At 36.3% G+C, this 24,967-nt stretch overlaps 1 protein-coding gene across 1 annotated transcript in view; it reads left to right on the top strand.

The window, feature by feature from the left end:
* The first annotated feature begins 9,471 nt into the window (after positions 1-9,471).
* The window catches only part of LOC133527674 (alpha-2-macroglobulin-P-like), a 49,771-nt gene continuing 34,275 nt past the window's right edge, over positions 9,472-24,967 (top strand). The window contains exons 1-3 of the mRNA XM_061864788.1: positions 9,472-9,872; positions 19,254-19,423; positions 21,730-21,802. Coding sequence (XP_061720772.1) covers positions 9,751-9,872; positions 19,254-19,423; positions 21,730-21,802 — 365 coding nt within the window. The 5' untranslated portion in view covers positions 9,472-9,750. The remainder of the gene's footprint in view (positions 9,873-19,253; positions 19,424-21,729; positions 21,803-24,967) is intronic.

The raw sequence follows: 24,967 nt of genomic DNA, 5'->3' as shown, positions 1-24,967 counted from the left end.
ACGTGTTGCATCCCTGTCACACTTACGTACTAGTTTACAAGTGCGACAGAGTTTGCAGTAGGCACTCTGAATCCAGCTCCCGCTTACAATAATAATAGCGCCGCGCTGGTGATACCAAGCAAAATTGTTGACATGAATTTAAGAATTAATTATCAGCAGGGGTCGGACAAAAAGTGCGGATGACGTCAAACCACTTATAGGATGATTTCAAATAGTATTTTTGATTTTCATAAACAATTATCACTTATCATTTATCAACCTCTTTATTAAACGATATCGCCACTTGAAATGAGTAAGTACGTTTTTGACTGACACATTGTCAATCAGATGAACAATAAATTTAAGTACTTCGTTATTGTTTAGCTATTGTATCTTCACGATTATATTTAGCTAAAATTTATATTTACTAATGTATAAGAAAACGCTCTAAAATGTCATCTTTACTCGAATATTGTGGCAATTTTCCGTTTTTGGAGGTACGTGTCAAACACGTATACTGCTCTTGCTGTAATCAAGATATACCAACGAAGGTAAGCAATATTAAAAGACATTTGGAGACAACCAAACATGTCGGAAACGTAGAAAAAAAGGGCAAAGTGAATTTAATATGAACCTTACAAATTTTATGATAGCAGCAAACATACCCAGGGTGCAACTACAATATGAAAACTTCCGTAATTTCATAAAAAAATGCATAAATGTATTATTAATTCCATGGATTTATTTACGATTATTTTGTTACTTCATTAATACTACTTTGTTACTACATGTCACACGGAAGTTTAAATACAGACTCAAACATCATTCTGTGTGCAAGATTACGTCATTTTTACGTCATCCGCACTTTTTGTCCGACCCCTGATTATCAGAAAGAGATCGCTTTTTAGTGATAAGACCGCCTGTTGTGCCTCTACTTCTGATGCTGTTTTGATTGGTTAGGTAATTTTCCCAAAATCATTATTTCCTTGTAGCGTAATTTCCAGTCGCATTTTTTCCTATTCTTAATTTACACCAGACGTATTTATTCCTAACATGATTTTTCCATTCGCATATTTTCCCATTAGACAATTTAACTATTCTTAATTTACACCAGACGTATTTATTCCTAACATGATTTTTCCATTCGCATATTTTCCCATTAGACAATTTAACTATTCTTAATTTACACCAGACGTATTTATTCCTAACATGATTTTTCCATTCGCATATTTTCCCATTAGACAATTTAACTATTCTTAATTTACACCAGACGTATTTATTCCTAACATGATTTTTCCATTCGCATAGTTTCCCATTAGACAATTTAACTATTCGTAATTTACACTAGACGTATTTATTCCTTGCAAAATTGTCGGTGTTGGGAGTGTTGGGATTGGGACGGTGAAAATTTAACGCTAGGTTCGTTAGGTATCTTCAAACGGCCGAAGGCCAAACGGCACAGAATAGGAGCCCCGCGCAAGCGGGGCTCCGTCGATATTGCTAACTGTACGCAATTTGGGTGATTGTACTGATTGTGGATAAATTGTCTAATGGGAAAATCTACGCATGGAAAAATCATGCAAGGAATAAATACGTCTAGTGTAAATTAAGAATAGTTAAATTGCTTAATGGGAAAATATGCGAATGGAAAAATTATGTTAGGAATAAATACGTCTGGTGTAAATTAAGAATAGGAAAAAATGCGACTGGAAATTACGCTACAAGGAAATAATGATTGAAGGAGAATGACCTAACCAGTCGCTGTTTTCTCTCTGTATTGCTTTTTATTGCATAAAGAGTATTTGTATTGTATTGTACTTTGTATGGCGATAAGAAAAAGGAAAATGTATGAAAATTTTGGGACACTTTTTTTCTCCTATAACGATGAAAAGGGCTCGCGATCCTGACTAGAAATAACACAAAAGTGGCAAAAAAAGGTCACATAAAAAATGGCAAAAAAAACGCTCAACTCATATTTGCTTCGGCAGGAATAACAATTCGCAGATTCGACTTCTTTATCGGACTCTGCTTCGCATCGTCCGACAAAATCGATACTCATCCACGACTTGCCATTTCCCTCCGCAATAATGTACTATTATTATGTACCTGTTGCACAAAATACTATAATTTACCTAACACTAACATAATGCATCCACAAGTTCGCCTTGGTCCACTCCGACGGCCATCTTGCATGTAACAAGTCACATCTCGGTTGACATTGAATGCGTATTTACTGTGGAGGATGGAGGTAAGGAGAACAATCTCTTATGGGATAACTGTTGACAGTGTCCAGCTGCTAACTGTAAATAGTATAGTTCGAAATCTCTCCGGTGGCGCTAGTGTAGCACAAGGACATGACATGAACTTAAACGTTATTGACTATGGAGTGTGGAATTAAGAGGAGTGGCATCTCTTATGGTAGAAATGTTGCAAAAGTGTCCAGCTGTAAATAATAGTTCCAAATCTCTCCAGAGTAGCGCTAGAGTAGCTAAGAACCTAGGCGTTATTGACGGAGTGAATTGCGCTGTCTATGATTAGATTTTTTATGCAAGTACTCTAGGTATTGTAGCGCCACCTATTTAAAGTTTTTTGATGACACTTTTTGGTACATGGAGATTTCGTTCCTTATCTCCACCTTCCGTAATTATTGACGAAGTGACGTGCGCTGTCAGTGATTTGATTTTTTTTAATCAAAGTCTAAAATTTGTTCGCGTTGTATTGTGGTGCGACCTATTTAAGATTTTTTAATGGACACTTTTTATACACATAGATTGCTCTCCTTACCTCTACCCTCGATAGTATTTACTATGGCTATTCTTCTTTGTCCTTATTAATTATTATGGTTTATGGTTCAACATATCATTTAAGTAAGTATTTAGATACGTTTTAATTATTATGTATTATGATTTTGTACACTTAAGACTCGATTTAGATTAATAATTAATAGTAATAGTAATATTCTTTATTTGCTTAAAATATGGTACAATGAGATGGCAAGGATAACATATATCAGTACAAAAACATATTTTGCTAGTTTAGCATGCAAATGTACACTTAACTTAATAACTATCTAACTTATACTTAATATTACGTATCTAACATGCAAAACAGGTCATCTGTAGTATAAAACATCTTTGTTTTCAGCCAACGATATAGTTGTGCTTTAAATGAATTAAGAGGGAGATCCTTAACATTATCTGGTAGAGCATTAAATATTCGTATACACATATAATAACTACTTTTCATGAAAAGGGCACTACTGGGAACAAAATCAATTACAAGTCGGTTCGGGTTTCTTGTGTTTCTATAATATACATCTTTAGCTTTTTTGAAAAGATACGGGCATTTTTTTACAAAAACAGCTGCTTCAAAAATATACATACATGGTAATGTCAAAATTTCATACTTTGCAAATAGTGGTCTACATGATTCCCGTTGAGGTATCCCACACATTGCCCTTAAGCACTTTTTTTGTGCTATAAAAGCCCTAACCACGTCACTGGAATTTCCCCATAAAAGGAGTCCATATCTTAACTGAGACGCAACATATCCGTGATACGCCATTAGTACTGTGTTCCAACCAGATATGTTGCGAAGTCGATTCAGAACATATGCAAATTTCAACAGCTTGTCACACACTGTGTCTATATGGTTTTTCCAACTACAATTCATGTCTAAAGTGATTCCTAAGAATTTTACAGTATCAACTTCCTTAATTTGTGTGTTCTTGTGTCGGACATCTAACAACTTTCCATTGTTTCTCACACTACGGAATTGGATAAATTGAGTTTTATTAAGATTTATAGATAAATTATTGAATTCAAGCCATTCTATTATGGATTGTATAGTATTATTAATGTCATTATTGTATTGCATTTCATCATTACATGTTACTAGAATTGATATGTCGTCAGCAAATAGCGTACATTGATGTGTAGTTATATCTGGTAGGTCATTAATATATAGCAGGAAAAGGAGTGGTCCTAGTACACTACCCTGCGGCACTCCTTGGCTAATTTCCATGTACGAAGACCTATGATGAACTATGGTTGAGTTTACAGAGCTTCTTATCTCAACACATTGCTGTCGGTTACTTAAATATGACTTGAGCCATTGTAGAGCCGGCCCTCTCATCCCAAGATTATGAAGCTTTTTAATTAGTAGGTCATGTGATACGAAATCAAATGCCATAGACATGTCGAAGAATACAACAACTGCCGGTTTCTTATCGTCAATATTTCGAATAACACTGTTAACTAGGTTAAAGGTCGCAAGTGTCGTACTTTTGTTTTTTTGGAACCCGTTTTGTTCTCTTTTTAAAACCTGATATTTCTCTAGAAATAACATGATTCTTTTATGCATGGCTTTTTCGAATATCTTAGATATGACCGGTATAAGCGTTATCGGCCGATAGTTGCTCATTGAGGATTTGTCTCCTTTTTTAAATAGTGGTGTGACTATTGACAATTTCAAAGCCTCCGGAAATGGCAAAATTGTTAATTTTGATTTGTGTTATTTGTTAACTTTATTATTATTTTATATAATATTACTTATTTCGAAACAGTGAAGTTTCAGCAAATTTTCTCTATCAAATATTCTTCTCCGTCAAAAATGTTCTGTATTCAAATAAAGGTAACTAAAAAAATTGATAACGGCAAGAAAAATAGGTAAGTATTTTATTGGTTCCGTACCTGAAAAGGATAAAACGAAACCCTTATAGGATCACTCGTCTGTCTGTCTGTCCGTCTGTCACAGCCTATTTGCTCCACAACTACTGGCCCAATTAAGTTGAAATTTGGTACACACATCTACATGTGCTCGCGTGTGTGTGTGTGTGTGTGTGTGTGTGTGTCATGCGTACTTGACATGTCCGTTTTTACTTACGTAGGTAAGTGACACAAAAACGGACATGCCAAGTCAAAGTCAATATATTATTTAATCAAATAGACCTACAGCTGCTAACAAGCACTATTAAATTGTCAAGTTGTACAAATATCATTTTAATCTAAATATAAGAGCAATGTTTTGATGCAGTTATTATTTCTTTAAAAAACATTGAATTATTATAGATATGTCAAAATATCTGAACACGCACTCTAGCGCCTAGACAATAGAATCGTGTTCAGATATTAATGAGCACCTTGGCCGCCTCGATATATCTGATGGCGGCTGTACGCTGCGCACAGCATCGTGAAACTATCCAAACCAACGAAAAGTAAAAAAAAAAAACAGTTTATACTTATATTTCGTATGATTTAAACATTAAATATATTTAATCAGGTCACTCACGTTTCCAATTTAAAACATGAGTGACCCCAATAAATATAAATTAAGCATGTGTTTTACAATAAAAAATATATTTCTAGAGTCAGGCCAAAATAATTTGGCATTGATTTTGATAGCCCAGGCGATGCAGAAATAAATAAATAAAATAACAATTTTTAATTACATGTCGTATGATTTACATATTTAATATATTTAATCAGGTCACTCACGTTTCAACTTAAAACATGAGTGACCCGAATAAATATAAATTAAGAATGTGTTTTACAATAAAAAATATATTATATTTTTTTTCAGACCAAAGTAAGTAGGCAGTAATTTTGACAGTGCAGGCGGTGCACAATAGAGGTATGGGCATTGTGAATGTCATCGGGCTTTATGTGGTAGGGCACAGTCAGTGGATGTCATTCCAGATCTAGAGCAGAGCCCAACTGGGGAAGTACCTCCACCTTACAGAAAACAGCAGCCAAATAACACTAGACCCTGCTCATAGTGTTGTGTTCCTGCCGGTGAGTAAGGTTGCCAGAGCTCAACTGGGGGGGCGGGTTTAGGGTCGGCAACGCGCATGTAACTCCTCTGGAGTTGCAGGCGTACATAGGCTACGGAGACTGCTTACCATCAGGCGGGCCGTATGCTTGTTTGCCATCGACGTAGTATAAAAAAAAACATGTTATTTTAAACGTCAAATTTCTATGAAATTATGACGTTTACTTGACACGTGCACCGTCTTGGCGATCAAAATCGCTGCCAAGTTATGTTGGATCGACTCTAACGCCCTTATTAGACGTTCTTACTCAACGTTTTCACTTTCTATAAACAACGCCATATACATACTTATATATACGTGTTTTAGATTCGTGCATATGGCAACAACCGTTATTTGTGTGTAAACAGATTTATATTGTATGATTTGCTGCCGCGGTCGATGCTCGACCTATTAACCTAGCCAGGGGAGCGAAACCGTTTACTCTCTTTATAAATAAATAAAAAAAAGATTTTAACTTAAATATTTTTTTTGTATATTTTATTTATTAAAGTAAAATAATCAACAAAACTCACAATAATATTCAAAGTTATTAACTTCCATGATTATTGTAATATGTTGTTGCCTTGTTTTCAATTTCAAAATTCGTATATTCTAAAATAAAATTTAATGTAACCTCTATTTTTTCATTAATGCTATTATTTATTTTTGAACTTCACCTTTAACATATTTGATTGAGCATATTCATATAATTATAAAATACATAATACTTAAATAAATAAATATGACAGATCAATTTTTCACAGATCAATCTACAATAAACTCAATAAGGTTTGTGTTATGGGTACTAGACAACCGATATATATAATATATAAATACTTATACATATACATAGAAAATATCCATAACTCAGGAACAAATACTTATCAATACACCTTATAAAACAAAGTGCCCCCTCGTGTCTGTCTTACGTACGTTCGCGATAAACTCAAAAACTACTAAACAGATTTTCATGCGATTTTTACCTAACAATACAGTGATTCTTGGGGAAGGTTTAGTTGTAAAAAGTTAGACCGAGCTAAGTTGGCAGCATTTTTGATACCCCAGACTGTGCAAGTGTTATTTTAAACGTGAATCTTCACTTGCACAGTCTGTGCTAACAAAATCGCTGCCAACTAAGCTTGGTCTACCTCTAATTTGCTAACCCGTGCGATGCGGGGTAAACGGTGATAAACACACAAATAAATGCCCTTACCAGGATTCGAACTCGGGACCTCCTGCTTCACAGGCAGGGTCACGATTGCCTAGGCTACGAGGCCGTTCAATATGCGAGTATTCAGTAAGGTCATTCTAATTGATATTCCCCTATATTTCACTAAAATTTACACGACGCATCATGAAAACACCAGGAAATTACACCAAAAATATGTTTTGCCAACACAAATTACAATCATATCTAAATAAAAGATAAACCATAATGTCTGCTGTTTTGAATTAACATTGTTTATTTATTACGCACGGTAATGAGTTTGTGTTAGGGCTGCTCTATTTTAATACCAGCTTATTTATTTATTTATCTTATTTAAACTTTATTGGAGAGTTCAAAATATACAGTGACAAAAGGCGGATTTAATGCCACACGGCATTCTCTACCAGTCAACCTTTGGGCCAAACAGAGAAGCATAGTTAGTGCGGGGTATGTAAAGAACACTAAAATATGAAACTTAAAATTAATAGGCACAAATATATATGTAATATAATAATAAACAAATAATAATAATTCAGCCTATATACGTCCCACTGCTGGGCACAGTTATATATGTAATATGAAGAAAAATAAATACATACAACAATAATAATAATATATACATATATGTATATATGTATAATAGGCTTTAATAATACCAGCTCAGAACGACGATGATGATTTATAAAAAAAATACCTTTTGTCCTTCCTCGGGCCTCAAACTACCTCCATACCAAATTTCATCTAAATCGGTTGAGCGGTCGTGAAGAGGTGACAGACAGATACATAGACGGAGTAACTTTCGAAATTCATAAAATGAATGATGAAGTAGGGATAGCTAAATAGCTATAGTCAACAGGTTCATTTCGCGGCAAGAGTAACGTGCGTCGACGTGTGTTAGTTTTTATCCTTACATTTTGACACTTAAATTTACACCATTATTTTAAAAAAATAAGCAATGAAATCGTGACTTACTTTTTTATCATTATTTTTGTTTATAAATGCACTTTATAAATTCAATTCAGTTTACAAAAAGTGACAACCCTAAAATTTGCGCCAATCAGACTGGTCTGATTGATCTAATTGTAATATTGATGCAATCGCTGTCCAGGTATTACAATCTGGACTAAATTGAAGGGTTGTTCATGAATGTAACAATATTAAGTAAAAGTACGAATAGATATACAAATATTACGAATTTACAGTTTTAGTTTCTTACTATGATTATTTAATTAACCCATAACAATAAACTAAGACTTACGTTAAGACTTTCTATTTCTATCGTGTTTTTAAATCGTGACCACTCGACCACAATTATACTCATAATACACACGTTTATTAAATACAGACTCAATAAATAGAAAAGGGGTCCTTAAATTGAACAAAAAAGAATTCACCTTAAACAATGTGACATTAAACACAATGAGCAATAGAAATTAGCAATATTTGCGAAATATTCTTTGTTAAATTCATTAAGTTAGTTTCTTCTTTAAAACTGTCTCAATCTATTCCATCGCAATAATCCGACATTAGACAGACTACTTTTCGACTCATATTCATACTTTAGATGATCCAATCTAATGTAATCCTATAATCAGTTTAGTGAAACGTCAAACGGGCGATGAGTTGACTTGTTCCAATGAAATGCAAATAGGTGAGTACCGCTAGCCATCTAGCCTTATTTAGTGGATAATTATAGCTCTATTTAGTGGATAACTGTAACAACCGGAAAGAGGCCAATTCGAACTTACATTCCTAGGTCAAAATTATGTCATTTTTTTTATAATTCGCGCGTGCGTTTAACTTCTTTCGTACATGTATTGGCGCCAGCAAAATGCACGTACGAATAATAACAAAATTACAACGTTTTGAAATCCGAATGTAAGTTCTAAAATATACCTTTAGGAGCGTATAATGTAATCTATGTAAGACTTAATACGATTAAGTTATAAATTGGACTGTTAAATTATGGCCTGGTCATTTTGTTGGCGTAATATATTATTGTTTTTCTTTTCTCATCAAGCAGTAACTATATTATTCATAAAACATGTAGGTACATGCAGTGTTGGCCAAAACGTTAATGCAATTAACCATTATTTGCCATTAACCATTATAATTAAACCGTAACTGTAACCGTTTACGGTTCAATTTATAATTGCAATTAACGTTCGGCCAACACTGGGTACATGTGTCTACGTGTGATATTTGCATATAAACCATTCCCATTTAGCTGGCCTCATGGATGGCGGCGATCACGTGGGGTGAAAACAAATGTGGGGTATCGTGCATAGGGAAACCAATATTATTATTTTAATGTAAAGGGTAATTCTTGTTATTTGTCTACTTATTTTATAACACGAAATAACCTTATCGGCACCTGTCATCAGCAAAAGAACGCCTCTTTTTTTCGCATTAAAGATCGTCAGCAAAAAACGTTGACGACACCTGACGTGCTCGCGACCTTTGCGCGTACGGTCAGCACGCTAGTCCGAGACGCGCGCGCATCCGGAGCGCGCCGGTTCCGCTTCCGAATTTCAAAAATCGAACGTCGATGTAAACAAACGACTGTTTGATATTGGAACGTTATTTTGAAAAGTTATTTTTAACTCTTATTATTTAAACAGATTAGAATGAGAGTTTTTTATTGGGTGATGTTCTTTTGTTATTTGCTTTGTTTAATATTTACGTGTATTTTGTGAATTTTGGCATAATGAGGATTGCAGAGTTTTTTTAGTGCTTGTTCGTACATTTATTGCTAATGTGTAAAATGTGTGTGTATCGTTGTAGTGTGACAATGTGGTGTGTTTTATTTATGTTAGTGTTTGTGCCTGTGCAATCAAGTTTAATTCAAGTTAGCGAAGTGGCACACAATTATACAAGGTAATATCATTGTTATTTATTTAGTTATACGCGACAAATTAAACATTTAAACAATTGTTCAAGAATTTTACCAATGAAACAAATTCAAATTTTGGTACAGGTACTTAATCGACTTAATTTAAATAACTTAGTTTTTATATACTAGAAATTCACAATTTCATGGATTAAGAGGCCGTTATCTATTTTAGTCGCAAAAATGTGAAATTGATAGATTTAGTCGATGAAATTGTACACCCTTTGTTAACTATTAGAAATATCAAGTACCGGTTTCTATTAGCACGTCTTGTTATCTTTCATTTTAATACATCAATTTTTTGAAAACAGGGTTCTTGATTAGTAATTTTTTTCTGATGGACATTACCTAAACGCGCGTAAAGCACTGGATTTAAAGCTCTTATTTGTAAATTTTGTAAAGTTAGGACTGCTAATAATTACACATTATTTTTTGTATTACACATATCCTGGTACTTCAACTTTAATATACTAATTTTTGTTATTATAAATTTGAAGTAGTGTAAATGAAAGTTAGACGAAATCAATTTTCTCGTCCGTTCAAAATCGTTCAAAAAGGGCGCTCTTCACTAATGAAGGATTGACTACGAAAATAAATAATTAATCATAAAGACATTACTTGTTTAAATAATCCCAAACCTTTATATACAATACCTATAAACATTTCAATAGCGCGATGTAGAAATCGCCGCTCCCGGCACACCGCCATCTCGCGTGATATTTGGTAAACATATTTTATATGAAAGTACTCTACGGAAATACGGACGCGAACAGAGATAGCCAAAAATGATATGATATTGTTGTTTTCAACAATGACACGTACTGACCAACAAACAGCATATCTTCGTCGTCTGTATTATTGTAGATTTACAATACAGTACAACTAAAAAAAATACAAAGAAAGAAACTGCATTTGTAAATTTAGTTGCTCTTGCATGCAATGCATTGCTACCGACTGCATTGCTTCAGAAAATGTTATTTAATTAAATAAATATTATAGGACATTATTACACAAATTGACTAAGTCCCACAGTAAGATATGACTTGTGATTTGTAATACGGGCATTGCCTGAATCAAAATTTAAATAAAATTCATAAGCAAGGTTTGTAGTAAACGCATACAATCACATATAATACACACATTCATCATAGCAAGTGGAAATCCGTTGTCCCTGCCTACCCCTTCGGGAAATAGGCTTGATTATATGTATGTGTGTATGTACATTCATCATATTTAAAATATGTCCGGTTAAAATTAAGGTGCGGCTCTAACAAAATCCAAATAGCTTCTTGCGTTCCCCAAGCTTTTAATTACGTGGGACGGGATGATGGATAATTACTTCTTTACGATCTCGGTTGATGTTAAACTTTTATTCGCTGATTAAGTCCCGTTTAGCTAGAGCATAAATTTTTATGCCATTTAATTATGATTACTAACGATTAAGAGAATTCTGTAAAGATACGTTGATAATTAAGACTATCAATTTTACCATGTAATTGTTTGTTAAAAAAAATATATCACGACGGTGGCAAACAGGCATACAGCCCGCCTGATGGTAAACCGTCACCCTAGCCTATGGACGCCTGCAACTCCAGAGGTGTCAATAGAAATGGCATATAATAAAAAAAAAAAGTTTATTTACCAAATGTAAACAAACTAATAAATATGCCATATTTGTTCACATTATTTGCCATTTCTATTGAACTCCTTCAATCCGGACGTCATGGATTCATACCCAACTTGTACCAATAAGTTTTTTGGAACTTTGTAAAGCATTTGATATTTACCATTTGGTAATACCATTCGATGAAGAAAAACTTCTTGACGAAATCGAACTAATCCAGATTAACCCTTTTTTTTAAGAGGGGAAATGCATTCCGCATACCACCCACGCGCGGGGGCAGGCCTCCCATATAGGCTGATGAGACTCATGGTTTACCCACTAAAACCCCTCTGTTGCCGCCTCCGTGCTATAGCGCGAGGCCCCAGGAACGCCGAAGTACTCTTAATAAACTCTACTCTTAATTTATCCTTGGAGTTGGCAGGACAGATGCAGAGTTAGTCTTCCTCGTAATAACAATTCTGGAAATAAGATTACCAAAAGCGGGCCCATGCTGAATTAGGAAAACGATATTGATTAGGTATAGTACATTGTGTAACGAGGGGGGGTAAGAGAAATTTTGCAAACGAGGTCTTTAGATACACGACAGTCGCAGGCTGGAATGCAATAAAGACTTGAGTTTGCAATATTCTTACCCCTGGAGTTACACATAATGTTTTTCATCACACTTGCACGAAAATTTTAAGCGAAACAATTCTTAAATATGGTCATATTTCAGACATTCGACCTCCCAAGACATCAGATATCGAAGGCACAGACCTATCCGGCATTCAGTCACGATTGACAATTGTGTTTTTTGATAAACAATAAAAATAAATTATATATGTCAGTACTTTAAAAGTAAAACTCATTTATACCTACTTGGTTCGTATGAATTAAAGACACAATTTTTTCACTATCCATAACTCCCGCGGGAAGAATACATGCCTTTGCCTTTCAGTATACCTGCATAAATTAGTATCTTTTTCGAGCAAGTGTGATGAAAAATAAGTATAATAATTTCAGTACGAATATGATGGCCGTTTTATCCCAATAAAGTGAAGGTTTTATCCCGTGGATAAAGACATCCACATCATCATTCATCATCATTATCATTTTTTCGATTAACTTCTCTATTTCCGCTACCCAAAGGTTGTATGGAAGAGATCGCTTTTTAGCGATAAGACCGCCTGTTGTCTGCCTCTAAATTTAATCAATGGTTTATTTTTCTTGTATATTTTTACTGAGGTGTGCCAATAAAGAGTATTCTATCTATCTGTCCATAATATGCCTGTAGATCCTAATATTTTACACAATGCAATGTAATGCAACTTCGCCTGAAGACAGTCGTTATATTTCAATCGTCTTTATTCTGAGTAAGCATTGGCATTACCAAGCTTATGGCTCCTCTACACGATGACCCAGCGCAGGAAAGTCCAAGGGACGCATTTATGCGTTAGAGGGTGTAAGTGATATTTCTATCTCATTCCACCTCATAGCTGCGTCCCTAAGACTGGCCTACGCTGGGCCATCATGTAGAGGAACCGTTACAGTGCTCAGTCTCATACACGGCTTTTCTTACTAAACATGTAGTTTTAATGTGCTTCCTTACATGAACACCCCTCTTTGTTCGTTGACACCCCCCCCCCCCCCCCTGGACGACCTCCAAACTAGGACAAATCCGGGAAATCCCGGACGCATGGCAGCCCTATATGCGAGGCATAGTCAAACTTAGGTTTTAAACCAGTTTAACACTTAATAATATTAAGTTCAAATCTTATTTAAAATATAATTTCTCATAACTCGCTTAAAATTTATTAATACGTGGATTTTTATTTGCGTATGCGGCAAATAACAAATATACATTGATCAATCAATGTAAGATGTGAAAAATCTAATCTAATCTAATTTCGTGCTTCGAATTTGACACGTAAACGAGCTGGCGCTGTACACCTCCATACATTTTGCGTTAACTCTGGCTGTCAAAAGTTGACGTTTGACAATTCAGTGACCACAAAACATAAGGCGCAGTACAGCGCCATCTGTTTTGGATGTCAAAACTTATTTACCTTATTATTTTGAACTTATTTACTTATTTGCCTTAGGCCCACCTGCACCATTCCACTAACCCGGGGTTAAACCTTTTTTTTTTTTTTTTTTTTTTTTTTTTTTTCAGGGGCAAAATGCATTCCGCATACCACCCGGGTGCGGGGGGTGACCCGAGTGGTTATGTGGGACTCCCGTCTAGGCTAATGAGGCCCACGGTATACCCACTAAAAACCCCCCATATGCCACCTCGCCGCCTTATTGGTGGGGTTACGGGAACACTTGCGTACTCATCCGCGACCCCACCGGCGGCAGCCGCCCGCGAGCGGCTCCTTCGCGGATGCCCGAAGGCCCTTCACGCGAGGCGCGCCAGATGGTTCGACGCGCCTTCCTCCTCGGCCTCCGTCCTGCAGTGTAGCGGACCCCCCCGAGCCCGCCACAAGGAGGCCACGGGCGCCAGAAAACTCCCCAGCGCCCGGCGGCAGATGAGATCCATGGTTCTGCCGCAAACCACAACTCGGCTGCAGAGGACAGGGAGAACGGCACACCGTAACACCGACACTCCTCTTCCTCTGCAGCCCCACCAACGCCGCTACAGCGGAACGGCCCCGCCAAGGTCGCAGGGGATAGGGAGAGTGGCGCATCGTGATACCATCACGCCTCTTCCCCTGCGATCCCACCTCGGCCGTCGAGGATAGGGAGAACGGCTAACCGCAATACCGACACTCCTCTTCCTCGACGGTCCACCTCCAACGCGTCACAAGCGGGCTTATTAAGCCCACTTGGAGCGTCCTCCTCGGGCCAGCCAGCACCTCAAACAGGCCGGCCCTGGTTGCCTCTTCGCTTCACCGTGGGAGACCAAGCCACGGCTACTAAGCCCCTCCACCACGACAAGGTGGGCAACCCTCGGGGGGAACCCGGGGTTAAACCTGAAGTAACCATGGTTAACAGTTTAACCGCTTAACTCCGGGTTAGTGGGATGGTGCATGCAAGTGGGCCTTAGTAGCATGTTTTCTTCTTAGTTCTTAGACTTTACCTCTCTATTACAATCAATTCTCATTGGCATTACCTACTAAAAAAATATGCGCTGCAAATCAAAGAAAATAATAACTTGATCATGACCAGATGTTGGATACCAAGGATAACCAACTCATTCATGAACTGGAAACTGCACTCCCATTCATTCAAGTTCGTTGGCCTGAACGAATGAATGACTTTCTTGGTAATAATTATAATATGTAATTGTTCTTTGCATGAAATAAAAGGCTTTTTATTTTTTATCATTTTATTAATTATAATATATAGGCAGTTAGTATCAATTACTTAACACTGGAAGTCAATTAAATTTGAATAATATTACAATAATTATTATTGACAATTACAGTCAATCTTTCTTCTGAGGCGAATACAATACAATCATTAATATCGTTATCGGTGTTGCCAGGCGTACGATAATTATTTTACACGTACGATAATTTGGGCTCCGGTACGACGTTCCAAAGAGCATTATCGTACGCTAATTTCAGCCCTTGGACGATGCCACCCAAAAGGTCTAGTTTTTGAAGCAAATTATGACACTTTCCTTTAGAAACAGGCTACAATAGGGTTGTTTCCAATTTTTTGAAACGCTTGTATTACGTTCTATATTAACTAAAAGTTGCCCTAAAATTCAACTTTTATACTAAAAACGGCTTTAAATATGTTAAAGTAACAAAATATATTTTGACAGATGCTTTCGCGCCCAAAACGCTTTTTGAAAATTGTGTGACGTCACAGTTTACGGTTTGACACATAACTACATACACACGTAGAAGATACGAACTGTCAACTGACATTTGTCATGTGTTGTTTATCGCCTAACTGTCAACAGTGTCAATCCGAGAATTGTGACGTCATCAGGATCTTCAATGACGTTTCGACTTTGGTCACGTGACGTGTACCAAAAGTTATTTAAATTCAATATTTACAAAAATATGGTCATTACAGGTCCCCTAAAAGTAGTTTAACATGTTCTTATAATCCAAAAGAATTTATTGGGATACAATTCTGCCTTAAGATTTGTAGATGGAAACAACCCTATTAGCACGTTTTGGGTGTTCGGCTCCTTGGTTTACGTCAAAAATGTCGAAATTTCCTGTAAATCGTTTGGATGTATCACAAAAATACACAAATATGAAACTGATTTTTGCGCAATTAAGCGAAAATTGCGTTTTTTTATTATACATTGGACATGTAGGCTTACTTTGCAAGAAATTTTAGTAGGTAGTAGGGCTTTTATGATAGGCGTACGATATTTTTTTCATCGGCACGATAAGTTTGACAATCCAATACGATAATTATGTAAATAATAATGTATGGGTAAGCTCTATATGTTTTGTCGTTATTTATGTATATATTATAAGAAATATAAGTATATATATTTATGTATGTATGTATTATGTATGTATGGTATGTTATTGTATTATATTTGGTTGTTGTTGTTAAAGTAGCACCGCCCACAATCTCTCTGCTTTGCCTAAATTATAAAATTACTTAGGTAGGTCTACAGTCAAAATAATAATCAGGTTTTTCATATCAAACTCAATAAAACATACAAACATAACAGTAAATCGTAATGATTCATATAGATGAGATGACCTACATTAAAACTGATTTCCTCATGACTTTGTCGTGACTTCCGGATGACATTTTGATGCTGTTCAATCATTTATTCTACATTCGATCTAGATACCTCAATTTTATAAACCATAATAATATTTACAGTACATATACCGCACTAGTGTGCAAATTAGCATATTACGTTACTGTGTCGAACATTTAAAGGGCCATATGTACTGTGGCCGGGGTCGTTTTCACCCGCCGCCCGCGGCCGACAGCGGCCCGCAGACGCCGCGGGCGGCGGCCTAAAACGTTGTACCATACATGTACGAATAGATAATTCGCCACTCGCTTCAAATTTCCTATTTTTCGCACTTGTATCGTAATGTACTATTATTTAGTACCCTATAGTTATAATACCGGTTCGTGGACCGGTTTGTCCTAATAGAATTTATTAGTGAAGCTGATGGTCCTGGGTTCGAATCTTAGTAAGGGCATTTATTCGTGTGATGAGCATGGATATTTGTTCCTGAGTCATGGGTGTTTTCTATGTATTTAAGTATATTTATAATAGGGACCATCGGCTTCATAGGCTGGGTCACTACCCACTAGGCCAGACAGGTCGTCAATATTATTCAATATATGTCAAGTACCCAATTCTTGATTGTGCGCTCAAATTGGTACATACAAGGAAGCAATCACTACAGATTATGCGCCAACGCAACAGTTTTTGCTGCTAGCACCATACACAGATTCGGCGCAGTAAGATAACTACTGTTTGAACAAATGACCAGCAGCAGCATGGTTCCATTTTTACGCTTGTCACTATCCCCTTCACTTTCGCACTTACATACCTGTTAGAACGTGACAGGCATGGTGACGAATGATAAAGAGCCAACCATCTTAGCCTTACAGGCTTAGCCAAGTGGCAATAATTTTTTTATTTTTTTTTATTTAGGTAACAAACAGTCTTGTTCAAAAAATAATGTAAACATAAGTAATGTGTTAATAGACCTTGAGTGCCCTACCTTAATAATAATACGTAGCTAGTCTAGGAGCAGTAAGCGGAAAACAAAGTTATCAGTTAGTAACAATAAAGTTATCAGTAACTTGAGTGAATCTGTATTCATTCATCCATGTATATGTATGCACGGGCAGGTTCGTTGATACTCATAGAAAATCGATGATATTTATAGAAAATGCTAACCGAATCAATCAAACAATAATTGTATTGCAAGTACAGTCAGCGTCAAAATACTTTGTAGCAACCAAAGTAGCCAAATAGTTCGGTACACCCTATATTTAGTATGGTGTACCGAACTATTTGGCCACTTTGACTGCTACAAAGTATTTGACGCTGACTGTACAATTAAATTTAAATTACATAAGGTAAGGTTATCTTAAGTAATATATGTAAATGATTAAAAACAGGACAAGTGCGAGTCGGACTCGCCCACTGAGGGTTCCGTACTTTTTAGTACTTGTTACAGCGGCAACAGAAATACATCATCTGTGAAAATTTCAACTAACTATCACGGTTCATGAGATACAGCCTGGTGACAGACAGACAGACGGACAGTGAAGTGTTAGTAATAGGGTTCCGTTTTACCCTTTGGCTACGGAACCCTAAAAATGACTAGGTATGGATAACTTATTCTATTTAATCTCCATTAAGTTCTTGTTTATGTATGATAAGGATATTGACCGAATTTTTAGCTTATTTTAGTTTTTTTTTTCAAGAACCATTTTTTCTGCTCTACATAGCACAACCGAGATTTGAACCTGCTATTTTTAACCACCACACACATATTAACTTTTTATTTTTTATTAACAATAACATTATACATAATGGATATATACAGTGGTCTTACTATAACTAGCTTAAATCTAAAATAGGCCCTTGAGGCATTGTACCAAGGATGCTGGCGGCATTTCCTCGTTGTATCGCAATACTCATACGTTGTGCGAGGAAGCCGCCAGCTCTTCGGTCACCAGTTACGTCAACCAGACGCTTCACGATTTCTCTAAAAAAAAACTCAATATTAATAAAGTAATTTTAAGAGTATCAATTAAACTTTTTAAAAAGTAAGCAATAAGTATGCAAACCTTACAATAAGTTACAAATTACAAATATCCGGAACGTCTATAAAACACTTTACCGGAACAAAAGAAAGGAGTTTTTGCTAAGTTTTTTACCTGTTCTATGATATATATATCTACGACCTACCGACCTAAAACTACCAACTACCTTACGTCTGTGTACTGTGCTAACGGATCGTATCACTTTACTGCCACAAAAGGAGGTTTTGCTAAGTTTTTTACCTGTTCTATGATATGTATATATCTACCACCTACCGACCTAAAACTACCTACTACCTTACGTCTGTGTACTGTGCTAACGGACCGTAATCCAAACATAATTGTTCCATACAATAGCAAAACACGACTCCTGAGAATCTTCATTACCAACGTGTTACCAACATACTCATGCGACCAACGACGGCGCAACTGTTTAACATATAATTCAATTTATTATGATATACGTTCAGTTTAGTATTTGAGCGCCAGCATTATTAAGTTTGTGGAGCACGTATATTTTCTTGAAGACAATGGGACCAATTTCAAATACCTTTAAAATATAAGTTGAAATTTCGAAATCGATCCAACCTGTTTCACAATGTCCAAGAAAGTCCTGAATAAGCTACTTGCCAATTGTCTGATCAATAAAGTCATCGTTGGCGTCTCTCAATCTTCAAATAAGCTTAACAGGTAGATAAAGTGCTATGTTTTGCAGGAAGTTTTATCTGGCAGTTAATTTATTTATTAATTAGCTATCCAATACTTTACTCGGACATTGAGAAACAGGCCCTAAATATCAAAGTTTGTATGTTTAGATATTTAGATGCCTGTTTCTCTTTTACGCAAAAACCGAAGAGGGAAGGGTATGTTACTTTAACTACTATGCGGGGAAGTCGCGAGCAGAAGCTAGTCATACATAAAAGTCTAACAATAAAGATCTCCTCAAATTAAGAACGTCCACCTCCCTCCTCCTCCTTACCTTTTAAGTAATCCTCCTAATTATCTTTCTTTAAATCGATTAAATAAGCTTTTTCCTTACTTCCAGCTATCCCTGCACAGACCAAAACCACCTAGTTCTCGTACCAGGCGCCCTCACCGCCGGCAGCAGCAATCGAGCCTGCGTATCGCGGTTCCACTCTGAGGGTCCAGCTCATGTGACCTTGACTTTGAAGGCTGAGGGTCAAGAGACTAAAGCTACAAGAGATTTGCCTCCAGGTAAGAACTAAAATTTTTAAAGGTCTAAATCTGTAACCTTAACCTTGAAACTTTAGACGCAGCTTCCAACTACTTCTGTACAATACAGAAGTAGTTGGTTGGTTGGTTTTTGGACCCGGGTACGTCCTTATACTACGTCCACAAGAGAGGTATGGGCATTGTGAATGTCATCTCGCTGTGTGTGGTAGGGCACAGCACAGCGGATGTCATTCCAGATCTAGAGCAGAGCCCAACTGGGGAAGTACCTCCACCTTACAGAAAACCGCAGCCAAATAACTCATAGTGTTGTGTTCCTGCCGGTGAGTAAGGTTGCCAGAGCTCAACGAGGGTGGCAGGGGGTTAGGGTCGGCAACGCACATGTAACTCCTCTTGAGTTGCAGGCGTACATAGGCTACGGATACTGCTTACCATCAGGCGGCCCGTATGCTTGTTTGCCACCGACGGAGTATATAAAAAAAATAGAGAACCACCGGGTCCTTGTACCAGGCGCCCTCACCGCTGGCAGCAGCAACCGAGCCTGTGTATCATGGTTCCACTCTGAGAGCCCAGCTCATGTGCCCTTGACTTTGAAGGCTGAGGGTCAAGAGACTAAAGTCTTTCTCTCCAGGTAAGCTGGTACTGCTGATGGCAAACGCACTTGTGTGCCGATTGTGTCATAATAACTTGAAAGTAGGAAGCATCTGCCAGAGAAAACTGGCGTAGAAACGTTCGTCGTTCAACGTGACCACGACTGCTCTACCAACAGTAATTCGACGGAGAAGAAGAAGGCCTTAAAGGTATAGGTCAAATGACTGTAGCTAGGAAGAGCCGCAAGATCGCCCACGCGCCACGCTTGTATGTCGTGATTCCGCCCTTGTGAACCTTGATAGCTGAAATTCTGGACCCACCGGCTCTTCTGGGGGCATCACCAATATAACAAGCATAAATCAACAACAAGAGTTAACAGATGGCTACTTAAATCTTGTGACTATTTCCATGCATTATTTCAGTTTGGATTGGCGTTTTCTATCAATATTTTTCATCTTGACTACGCCCCCAGCCACCAGGTAAGATCGTCGCACGTGCACAGCATCCAAATCTTTGGATCAAATCTTGGACCCTCATGCATACATTTGGAAGTCAAGTGACAATGCAATATTATGGTACAATCGATGGAGACAAGAGGTGGCCATAGGAACTCTGTGATAATACAACGCAACCTATGTCTCAACGAGTATTAGTTGCCTGTGGAAAGAAAAATACAGTCAGCGAAAAAAGCTTGTACAAAAAATTAAATTTTTGCACGCTTAGTAAGATTGGAATTTTTCTAACCTCAAAAGTAGTGGAATTAAGTTTTTCTTCCGAAATGCTAGATTCCTTATGATATCTAATATTGTATTATAATTCAATGTATCGTTAAGTACTCAGATTGAATTTTTGGAGGAAAAAAATTACCACTACTCAAAAGGTTGTAACATTTCTAATTTGAAAAAAAACTTGTGGTTTCAGCTACGGCTCCACCTAATATTGAGCTGGCTAATGTTGAGCATGTTTGCGGTACATTCTGTACTGTAACCGGACGTCCGAAAGAGGGTCATGTTTTACAAGCATATGTATCAAAAAAAAAATCAAAAAAAATCAAAATAGTTTATTAATACAGTGAAACTTATAATTAAAACAAGGTTAAGTAAACTTATTCCAGTTAAACACTGCTAAATGTTGTATCAAGTTATAGAAATTGCCCGTGACACCTGCACTAGGCTATGCCTGTCTCGCAGGATGGCACTTTTCCTAGTTTGCCAGTTTTTATTGACTATAGGCGCTAAAGAATTCACTATCAGCTAAAAATAACAAATTGCATGCTACATTACAGTTAACTACAAATTATACGACAATTAATGTCTTGTATTTTTAACAATAAAAAATAAAATTAAAAATTAGTGCTAATCAATTACAAAGAAAAAGATGTATGTCTAATTGTTTGGGATGAACAGCTTACACTATTTCTGACCGCGACCGGCAAAACACCCCCTTGTCACTTGCCATAATAACGGGATTTGCTTGTATCTTTATATGAATAACCTGTAAAGGCGTCTTTATACCATGCGTCTTACATCTTACATCATGCGTCTTATGGCAAGCGATAAAGTGGGACGTTTTGCCGGCCGCGGTCACATTTGATGGATTACCGTGTTTCCATCTATTCCACGACTCTTCTCTTTTCGCACAGAATATTAGACATCCACATATTCTACTATACGTTGTAGATGAAATCGGGTATATAATTTATTTAATTTGACTTGTTTATATATTTTTTCTCTCCTCAGGCGATGGAGGCTGCCTGGATCTACCCGTTCCTCTGCTACCGAACACCAAAGCCGAATTCATTGTCAATATAAGGTAAAAAGACTTTGGCGAAACTCCTGTGTTGGACACCCATGTTCAATATATCTTCATGATACGAGTATATTAAGATAGTGAAATGTCCACAAAACCAAAGAGAATTTGAATAGAATAAAACTTTTTTATATTTAACGAATTTAACACATATCAGTGAAAGAATAAGAATCAAACTCAAATGGCGTTCTAAAAGTTTTAATCGTGTGTCGAAAGATGGCAGTAAATTTACTGTGGCTACACAGTTTTCTTTGATAAATCCATCTGTATTTCAAATTCTCTTTGACAAAACTAAGCACGAAAATAATTGATATCACTTTCACAGCTCAATGGTAAAATTATGTTAATTCCTCACTACACACAATAGACAACACAATATAAAATTATAATATCACAACAAACTCAAATTGTGAAATTGTAAATATATTTAAGTATCTGCTGACATAACAGTTAACAGAACTGCTTTTTATTTTTTAACCCGTCGCAAAAGGACAGTGTTATATGTTTGACGACTTTTGACGCCAATATCTGTCTGTCTGTATGTAGCATCGTAGCTCTCCAGCTATGGAGTGTGGAATTAAGAGGAGTGACATCTCTTATGGTAGAACTGTTGCAAAAGTGTCCAGCTGTCAGCTATAAATAATAGTTCCAAATCTCTCCAGAGTAGCGCTAGCGTAGCTAAGAACCTAGGCGCTATTGACGGAGTGAAGTGCGCTGTCTATAATTTAATTTTTTTATTCAAGTATTCTAGGTATTGTAGCGTCACCTATTTAAGGTTTTTTGATGACACTTTATGGTACATGGAGATTTATTTCCTTACCTCCTATCCTATCCTACCTTCCGTATCTCCTGCGGATGGGTCGATTTCGACGCGTTTTTACTTTTTACACAAAAGCGAGTTTTCTCGCGGTGGTTCCTAGCTATGTTTCATTGAAATCGATCCAGCAATTTAAAGAGTATCAGCTCTTTTCCAAAACGATGTAGGGTATTATTTGGCATAAAATGATGTAGGGTATTATTGGCATAAAATGATGTAGGGTATTATTGGCATAAAATGATGTAGGGTATTATTGGCATAAAATGATGTAGGGTATTATTGGCATAAAATTATGTAGGGTATTATTGGAATAAAATGATGTAGGGTATTATTGGCATAAAATGATGTAGGGTATTATTGGCATAAAATGATGTAGGGTATTATTGGGATAAAATGATGTAGGGTATTATTGGCATAAAATGATGTAGGGTATTATTGGCATAAAATGATGTAGGGTATTATTGGCATAAAATGATGTAGGGTATTATTGGAATAAAATGATGTAGGGTATTATTGGCATAAAATGATGTAGGGTATTATTGGAATAAAATGATGTAGGGTATTATTGGCATAAAATGATGTAGGGTATTATTGGAATAAAATGATGTAGGGTATTATTGGCATAAAATGATGTAGGGTATTATTGGCATAAAATGATGTAGGGTATTATTGGCATAAAATGATGTAGGGTATTATTGGAATAAAATGATGTAGGGTATTATTGGCATAAAATGATGTAGGGTATTATTGGAATAAAATGATGTAGGGTATTATTGGCATAAAATGATGTAGGGTATTATTGGCATAAAATGATGTAGGGTATTATTGGAATAAAATGATGTAGGGTATTATTGGCATAAAATGATGTAGGGTATTATTGGAATAAAATGATGTAGGGTATTATTGGCATAAAATGATGTAGGGTATTATTGGCATAAAATGATGTAGGATATTATTGGAATAAAATGATGTAGGGTATTATTGGCATAAAATGATGTAGGGTATTATTGGCATAAAATGATGTAGGGTATTATTGGAATAAAATGATGTAGGGTATTATTGGCATAAAATGATGTAGGGTATTATTGGCATAAAATGATGTAGGGTATTATTGGCATAAAATGATGTAGGGTATTATTGGAATAAAATGATGTAGGGTATTATTGGCATAAAATGATGTAGGGTATTATTGGAATAAAATGATGTAGGGTATTATTGGCATAAAATGATGTAGGGTATTATTGGAATAAAATGATGTAGGGTATTATTGGCATAAAATGATGTAGGGTATTATTGGCATAAAATGATGTAGGGTATTATTGGAATAAAATGATGTAGGGTATTATTGGCATAAAATGATGTAGGGTATTATTGGCATAAAATGATGTAGGGTATTATTGGCATAAAATGATGTAGGGTATTATTGGAATAAAATGATGTAGGGTATTATTGGCATAAAATGATGTAGGGTATTATTGGAATAAAATGATGTAGGGTATTCTTGGCATAAAATTATGTAGGGTATTATTGGCATAAAATGAATAGTTGGTTATTATTTTTTTTAAAATTTAATAGTTATGACAAATCGTAATACCTGACCTAGCTAACTGTACAGTGAAAGTGTGGAAAAATCAAAGTGATTTGTTAAGATTTAACTACACTGGAAAACGTTTTCTCCTGAAATGAAATTTCATAGAAAAAGTGGCTGTGACATAATCGGACAGGCAGACGGACATGACGAATCTATAAGGCTTCCGTTTTTTGCCATTTGGCTACGGAACCCTAAAAAGTACCGTTATTTCGCTAGGATCGCAAAGCTATTCTTTCCTTTTAACATAATAAATAAAGTTTGTTGGAGAAGTAATTCTCGAACAAAAAATGAAGGGTGTGTTAAATTATTAGTGTCCTAGCAAACAGAGTTGATATTATTTACGAGTTACAAATAACGTTTAGAGACCTGACATTGGTCACTGGACTAACAACAAGTCGGAACCTTGTTTTTGCCACATTACAAATTCCTTGTAGCCCGTTTGGAAACTTGGCTGGAATCCGCCGGCCGTCCTTCGTTCTTTATTTTTAATTGATGTACCACAGAAACTAGGATTTGTTATACTTCTACTGTATTAAAGATACGGTAGAAAGAATGAGTAAAATAAGGCTAACGAAGAGAGTGTATAAGGGAAAAGTAGGAACTGGAAGGGGTAGACCTCGGCGGACTTTCCCTGATCAGATCCAAGTTCCAAACCACCCTAAACCGGCGAACGTGTATGAGGAATGTTATGAAGTGAAGGAAGCGAAAGAGGTATGTCAGGATTGTAGTAAATCGAAATCTATGGTCTCTGCCTATCCCT

This window comes from Cydia pomonella, chromosome 18 (genome assembly GCF_033807575.1).
Source record: "Cydia pomonella isolate Wapato2018A chromosome 18, ilCydPomo1, whole genome shotgun sequence".
NCBI lineage: Eukaryota > Metazoa > Arthropoda > Insecta > Lepidoptera > Tortricidae > Cydia > Cydia pomonella.
This window is presented reverse-complemented; position numbering and strand designations above follow the sequence as displayed.